Source organism: Podarcis liolepis (assembly GCF_965112155.1).
Source record: "Podarcis liolepis genome assembly, chromosome: 12".
Lineage (NCBI taxonomy): Eukaryota > Metazoa > Chordata > Lepidosauria > Squamata > Lacertidae > Podarcis > Podarcis liolepis.
In genome coordinates, this window is record NC_139563.1 from 33,525,746 (window position 1) to 33,534,135 (window position 8,390).

The window sequence follows — 8,390 nt, forward strand, 5'->3', positions numbered from 1 at the left end:
GATCAGCTCTCTTGGGCCAGTAGGCAATAACAATAGAACTGGCACCTGGGAACACTGGTTGGAGACTGCAACAGAACTCTATTTTCCTGATTTCAGTTATTTTGAGAAGTTTATCCCATCTTTATGCTCATGACAAAATCTTTCAAAGTGGCTTACAAAAATTGAAATACACATTAACATTCAATAAAATTTGAAATGCGCGCGCACACAAAACTTGTGTCAGCGCATTAACCTCTGGGAACCATGCGGGTACGTCCAGTTCTCCCCATGCAATCCCTTTAAAGGAAGAGAGGACAACGAGGAATAGAATAGGGAAGAGTGCTTGACCAATTTAGTAATGGCTTAAATATTATTATCAAATGGAATAGTGAAACAACGCATGTCCCCTGCAGAGACACTTCTGCATAATTCGCTGGTGCTGACATGCCTTTTGAATGACGTGCCTCTAAAAGTGGAAGGCGGGGCAAGAGACTCTTAGTGGGAGGAGCTTGTGAACAATCCTAAAAGATATATGTCTTGTGGGATTTACGCCAGCCTGGTTGCGAGTTTTCACCTTCTCTGATGAAAATGATCAAATTCCTCTAGTCTCTGGGTATGCGCCATTGTTTTCACCAGAGCAGTATTGGAAAAAGCTCTGCCACTGACCTAATGCTCAAACATGAGAAGAATGACAAAGGAAGAAAGGGACTGGAAGTGGAAAAGTAGATGGGAGGGGTTACATATAAAAGAGAATTAAGGCGGTTATAGCCAAAAGGGACTGGGGGGGGGGAGACGATCCATAATCATCAGCTGATGACAAATCAGCTGACAAATTCATCAGATCAAGTAAATATAATAAATGATTGCAATCCTTGCGTTCACTTAATCATTTGGGGTAATAGATCATATATATAAATCTTTAAACAGGTTAGCGGTTCAGTTAATCAGCACCTTGCAACAAAGCTAATGAGATCTGATGCTAATATCAGCTGCATTAGCTACCAATAGGTAGTGAAAGGCAAAGCAAAAAAAAAACACAGAAAAAAACAGAAACAAAAAACAGAAACAAAAAAACACAAGACAAAACCACACAAGTTGAAAACCACACAAAAACAACCAGAAAAACAACAAAAATGAAACAGAGAAACAAAACAAAACAAAAACACACAAAAAATTACAAAAGAAAGAAACAACATGCTCCCTCTTTCTACCGTTTCCTTGATCTAGGTATAGCTGTCATGTCCAAAAAGGTCATTCAAAAACCCAGAAATAATGCTGTGTTAGCATGGTCTGATGGTATATAAATCTGTGCACATGGAACTAAAGAGCAGCTCACACAACCACAATGAACAAGTTTCTAGCATGTGGCAAAGTGCTCAAGTGGCTGGCCAGCTCCTCAATTAACTTACATGCTGCACTATCGCTGGTAGCTAGTGGCATTGTCCTGACTGCGAGTTGGGCCGAAAGTTGGGTGCAAAGTTAAAACTACGACAAAATCAGTACATGTCAAGCTGGGTGGGAATACACTCAAGTCATATTCTCAGTCAGTTTGGTGATTTTTGTTATATGTAACAGGGCCTTAAATGAGAAATCTAAGAATACTGGGGTCTAATGCTTCACAGTAGCAGATAGTAGGGGCAGTTTTAGACAACGCCACGGATGCTTAAGTCAGATGTTATGATCAGAGACGAGGGAGAAATTAGATTCAGTTCACCTTTAAAGACAAAACTTTGCGTAACAGTATGCCAACTGGAACACAGCCATGCTTCAAAATTTGCACTTCCATGAATTTTACAATGCAAGTAATGTGTACAGAAATGCATATATTGGGGTAAGATGTGCATTAAAATGCATATATTAGTGAAAACAGCATACAAAATGTTTGTATTAGATTAGGAAAAATTGCTTTGCAAAACTATACATTAGGAAAAATATCAGGAGCAGTTCACACTAAAATGCTGATGAATTTTCATGGGGACTTTACAAAAGATCACAGACTGATGTGGAAATATGGAGAACTGAACTTGAGACTGGAATCTGAAACTGACATATTTGCTCTTCCTTAGTTGTGATGCATAGCAGTAAAATATTTCTGATATAAATGTGAGCCCCCAATTGAGCAGAACACTAAATGAAGAATATAGAAATATTTCTTAATATGGCTGCCTTGGGGGCACACAAGCTTTTAGTGTGTGGAGAACAACAGAGAGCCTAGATTTGGAGCATGCAACTCAAAAATATATACAATAACTGACACATAGCCAGAGCTGCATACAACCCATTTAGCCCAAATTACTTGGATTTCAGCCAGTTTAGTACTTTGACTTTACTGAGTTGTGGTTCATGTTGGTAATTTCCTGTCTAGATTAAACATATTGTTTGTTATCCTGCAGTACATACTGAAAAGCAGTAAAATAATTTGTCTGGTTACTCTCTGGAAGTTTATTGTAGCAAGTGTTCTGTTTCTAAGTATAAATGTACTATACTTTAGTAATCTTATTACAGTACATCTGTAAAGAGAGGGGCATTTGCATCACAGTCATCACTAGCTGGTAGTGAGAACGTTTCTCTTTTACTTACTTAGAGGAATGTACATGTTCAAATGTGTACCCTTTAAAATAGAGTTAAAGCATACTTTCCCCCAAAACACTATAATTGTTCTTGCATGCAATTTTTTTAATGTATATACCTGCAGCCTTCAAATAAGTTCAGAATACTTGCTTTGTTCATTTATTTCAAGTATGGATAACCCAAACTTCACCCACCCACCCTGTGGTGGGTGGGGGGCTGCAACAGATGCCCCAGCTTCATCATAGTGGGTGGTAGTAATATAACCCCTACATAAGATGTTGGTGGCTTTCCCCCAAAGTGGCATATCAAAGACAAAACCCAAAGCAATCCCACCTTCTGCATTAGCCAGGAGCACTTGGGATATAGCAGTAGATGTGCCATGTTGTTCCTCTATGTCCCCTCGTTAGGATTGCCCTGTTAAGCAGACAAACAAGGTCTTAACCTAGCACCAATTATTTGCTTTACTGAATGTTTTAATTCTGGATGTATTTAATGCTATGATGGGACTGCTGTATTGTGTATTTTAATTATGCGTGGCTATCTTATAATTGATTTTATGCTTGTCAGCTGCTTAGAAGCCACTTTGGCATGCCATCAGTATATTAATTAATTAGTTAATTGTAACGGGAAAGTGTGTTAAATTGCTGTTCTCATGTCTGACAGCATCAGCTGCTTACTAGATCTGTTCTTCCCCTCCAGTTGTACCCAGTTCCGTAATCTTTTTGTAGAGATACATAGCTTTGTTTATTGTAAAATGGCAACAATAGCAGCAGCTTGAATAGATGCCTCTTCCACTAATATCTTCACACTTTCCCTTACCGTAGATGTACAGAGGCAAGTGGGTGACACAACCTTCCCCAACCTGGTATTCTACAAATATTTTGAACTACAGTTCCCATACCCCAGGCTGAGGTGACCAGGGCTGGTGGGAACTGTAGCTTAAAACACCAGGTTGGGGAATATAATATAATAATAAGGGTGAGATAGTGGAACAAATCTAGGTTTGGGGGTAAACAGTAAGTACGCAGACTTCAATCTTTAAACCTTCTGAGAACCATATTGAGTACCATACTGGCTTAATTCCATTAAAACAAACAATTCAGAGGAAGGTTTTGCTTTCCCCCCCAGTTTTCCTCCCCTGGTTCTTCACCGCTTTTCTCAAAGTCCCATGCTTTTTATCACCCCACATGAGAGGTTGGTTAAAAAGTTTTAATAGGTGTGAGCACCACACAAAAGAGTGGGTGTCTTAAATATATACACAGAGCTTCATACCTTCTTAGAGAATTACTTCTTAGAGAATTACTAGAAAGAGGAATATTTCATTATGAGAAAATGTAGGTTCCTAGCTCTCATAGATTGGTCATCACAGACTTGATAATAGGCAGGCATACCGTGACGTTTTCACTTAGAAAATGCCTGCTTGATGCCATAGCATGTTATAGCTTCTGTTGTTATTTCTGCTGCTGCTACCACCACTACTACTTTTTAATATTAATTTATTACTAACAGGAAAAGCAGCTATTATGTGTATTGTATATTATTTATAGTATGCCTGTTGCCTTGACTGATATACCTTCCTTGTGATCTTCTTACACAGAGCATTCAGAATACTTTTTTGCAGCTATCCATGTGCATAGAGTTTGCAGTTTTACTCAGAAGCCAATCTTAACAAGCTCAGCAGGTTTACTTCAGAATAAGTCTTATAGGATTGCACTATTAATATAGCATAACTACGTGAGGTTTTTAACGGCCATAATATCTTTAATCGATAATACTGAACATGCAGGAAATGATTTCCATCTGCAGCTTCAAACCTGCATCAAACTCTGGGCACCTTAAAGACTTAACACATTTATTATGACATCAGCATGTAATTACGTGGTACCGTATTGCATTGCATTAATCCTATTAATTGCATGGAAACTATGTGTGGATCTTCTGATTTTAAAAAAAGAACATAAGGGAAAGTAATTTGTCAGATATAAGGCTAATGGGATAATTTCTTCAGGTCACTGCCAGGACAGTAACCCCTGAAGACTGAAAAGCCCAGTTCAATCTCCAACAGTGACTTTCCCTAATAATGAATTAATTGTATGTGTGAACTCTGATCCAAGGGGCAGGCGTGTGACCTCTTCACACTGATAAGTAGCTTTTCTTTGGCCCAGAACAACCCCGTTCCCTAAAAGACTACATTGATAGCAAACATGTGGGGGCTTGACTCATAATCCTCTGTGCAGGATTCCAGGAAGTTCAGACTGTGTAGAGTTTCAAAACAGGGTGGCTAATCCATACTTCGATGTTGTCAGCTCACAAAGTTTGCGTCAGGCAATAAAATAATGCTACGGTGTCATATGAACCATCTTGGACACTAAGGTCTTCAGGGGAAACTCTGCTCAGTGATCTAGCATTTTGAGCAGAAGAGGGGAGTATAGCAAGGGTAGCCACCATAGTGATCTCCAGATGTTCTGGACAACAACTCCCATCATCTTCAATCAGCCTGGTCAATGCTCAGGGGTGATAGTTATAATCCACAACATCTGGAGGGTATCACAGTGGCTGCATCTGGAGTAGGGCTTTTCCACAATGCTGTCAGAATTAGGGAACTCCCTCATCAGGGTTCTCACTAGACCAGGAGGAGTCAACATGCTCCCCCCCCCCAATGTTGCTGGAGTACAGTTTCCAGCATCCCTGAGCATTGACTATAATGCTAGCTGGGGTTTATGCGAGTTGGACTCCCAACAGCATCTGGAGGGTATCACATTGGCCAGCCCTGCACAAGTTTTATGTAACCTGTTAAAATCCTATATATGATGGGCTTAGAATAGACTTCTAAAAATGATGCTGTCATAGGACACTTGCAAAACCACTCCTCCTTTGCCATTGCTTTGTATTACACAGTACTGTTTTTTAAGTGTCATTTTCATGCTTGGTTGTTTCAAAGCTGTACATTGCCATGAGTAATAGATAAAAAAACAGCCAGCACATTTAGATCAGCAGCAGCAGCAGTTTGTTGTGCTAGAAATAAGATCAAACTGCACTACATGACTTGAAAAGTGGTCCAGTAATGTTAACAGCATAGTTAGCATACTTCTCAGCATTTTTAACCATAGACACTTCAGTTCTCAAGCAATAATTTATTACTGAGAAACTCTCAGGTGATGTTATCGGCTTCAGTGCAATTTCAGTGAGATGGAAATAGGGCAAATGTGTGTGAGGATAGCAGACAGCACATGATAGTGGGGATAGTTTTGGTGCTCTCATGTCCTCCGTTTCTTTACCCACAACCACATTTGAAATTGTTGTGGTAACCCTGCATCTGAGATGTACCATTCCCACTATCTAGTTACTTGATGGTTAGTGTTGTGGTCCTGTGGGCTGAAACATTTTTCTAAGGGACAGTATGATTGATTTGAGCTGGGGCTCTTTTGATTATTTAAGAGTAACCAAACAATGAAGAATGTTCAAGTTGTACGTTGGCTGCTGGCTCACAAAGGTTAGCTATCAAATCAGACACAGAAGAAACATTTCTAACAATAGGTTTAAATGGTTTATTTATAATAATAAAAAACACCACCATGCTATTGAGTCCTCCCCACCTCATGATCCAGCCTAACTCATGTTCTTCTTGTTGTGTAATGTTGGGACATTCTGCACAGAGTGTCACTTTCACAATGAGCAACATAATATTCAGTTGCTCATCGTTAGCATTACAAAGATGTTACATATTCTGTATGCCTAAAATTTGGAGGTGCACAATGTTCTAAAGCATAAGAGAAGAATTTGTCACTAGGGGTGGGGCAGAAATGGATTCCGCTTGCATTTAAAGGTGAGCATCTAGAATTCCATCTTTCGAAACAGTCAGAAACTGAAACAGCCATCATTTGAAAGCCACACATATCCAGATTTTGCAATGCAGTTCTCCAGCCAAGTAATACCGTGTGTTCAAAAATTTACATATGCTAGGGTAAAGTGTGCATACAGGTGCATATAATTGTGGAAATAGCGTCCTAAAATGTGTACAAAAATGTGTATTTTAGGATAAATTCACACTAAGATGCTTATTAATTTTCATGAAGACTTTAAAAAATATAAATAAATTTACGGGGAAATCTGGAGAACTTAAGACTAGAAAAATGAGAGAAAATGAAATTGATAGATCTGCCTATCCTTATATACCACCCTTTTTACAATGTTAATTCATCCTTGTTTCTCCACAAGGTTAATTCCAAAGCAAGCAATTTTTTTTCTTAACTGGTTGCAACAAGTATATGTAGATGGCATAATGGAGGTTGGAAGTTTTCACATCCATACAAAGCCCTTAACTAGTTATCTCACAGTAGGCTTCTTCTTTTTTAAAAAATAAAATCGCACAAACATGGTTGAAAACATTTAATGTTGTTGGATGCTTTCAGGGCAATTCCAGGTTAACAGGACATCAGGAAAATGTAAAAAGCAGCTCTTTGTGTAACAAAAATATCAAATCTTTATTTTTGCGTGATTCTCATTCAGTTTACTACAATGCTGGGGCAGGAAAGGAATGACATATATAGACTATTCTGTTATTATGTCAGCGATAGGTTTAGTCTCCAAACAAACTGTATGGGGAAGGTTATGTTTTGGAATAACATCCTGTGTTTTCACGCTGCCCAGCTCTTTAGTGACAGTCTGAGGTTGCATTGTATTAACCCAAGGCATTTTCCAACGTTAATTGATATCCCAGGTTTGTCCAGAGGAAAATCTACAGCTCCCCACAACATGCTTGACAAGTTATTATATTTATTTTGGTCAAAGCCTCGGTGCACAGGATCCCTCGTGGAGGTGGTCTATTATTGGAGTCCCATATGCTTTTTGTTTGGGAAGAAAGCAGTCACTGTGTCATACTGTTACAGAGGGTATTCTTTTTCAAGGATGTTGTTCCCTTGAGGACTATATCATGCCAGAGTTCCGAAGTCTAATAAGACCTTTTGTAGCTCTTATTGTGCAAAGGGTCTGGGAGGGAGGCAGGAGTTAAACAACAAGAAAAAAGAGAGGTAATTTAAGAAACGATAGCAGACCACATGTTGAAGAATGTGAACATCAGAGAAGAAAAGGGTAAAAGTGAACCTGCTGTTCTTTTTAAACTACTATCAATGCAAAGATATGATCTCTCTCAATGCCACTCATACCCATATGTTTTATGAAATGGTTAATAAACAGTGAAATACATTTTTAATACAAAAATGTCAATTTTCTGGTTCTTAGCAGCCTCTGAAATAAGTGAAACATCAGAGTACTGGAGAAACTGGAGAGCCATTTGTATGATTCCTGGAGGCCTGCAGTGACTTTAAAGCGGAGGGAAAGGGGACAATGCAAAAACCCCACTAGCTAGAATCCACAAACATCCAGTGAAGCTGATGGAACTTGCTCTAAGAGCAGGCAATGATAGTCACTAACTTGGGCAATTTCCTCTACTATTAGAGCTTTAGCAGGATACGTTAGTTGACTATGCATGACTATAAAGGATACGTGACAAAGGAGAAATACTTTCCTTTTGCTTCCATGGCACAATTGTGGAAATAAACTTGGCTAGTCAACATGTGACCTTCTTTCTTTTTAACCCCACCCCACAGCATTTGGTTCCACCACAACGCATTTGCATCAGTGAAGAATCAATGAACCTTTTGAGTCTCTACACATCCCCTTCTTTGCCCAACATCACTCTGGGACTTCCAGCCGTGCAACCACAACTCAGTGTAAGTAATCGATTTAGGGGGTATTTGCATTGGCTTTGGCTATGGATCACTCAAGGTATATCAGTTCTTTTACATTGCATAATGTTCTCTCAGGAAGTTATTTCAAGA

The 8,390-nt window shown here is 39.0% G+C and overlaps 1 protein-coding gene across 5 annotated transcripts in view; it reads left to right on the forward strand.

Annotated features, from left to right (window-relative positions):
• The window catches only part of HDAC9 (histone deacetylase 9), a 428,850-nt gene that overhangs the window by 222,310 nt on the left and 198,150 nt on the right, over positions 1-8,390 (forward strand). For all 5 annotated transcript variants that reach the window (XM_083467863.1, XM_083467859.1, XM_083467860.1 and 2 more), the window contains one exon: positions 8,160-8,282. In XM_083467863.1, coding sequence (XP_083323989.1) covers positions 8,160-8,282 — 123 coding nt within the window. The remainder of the gene's footprint in view (positions 1-8,159; positions 8,283-8,390) is intronic.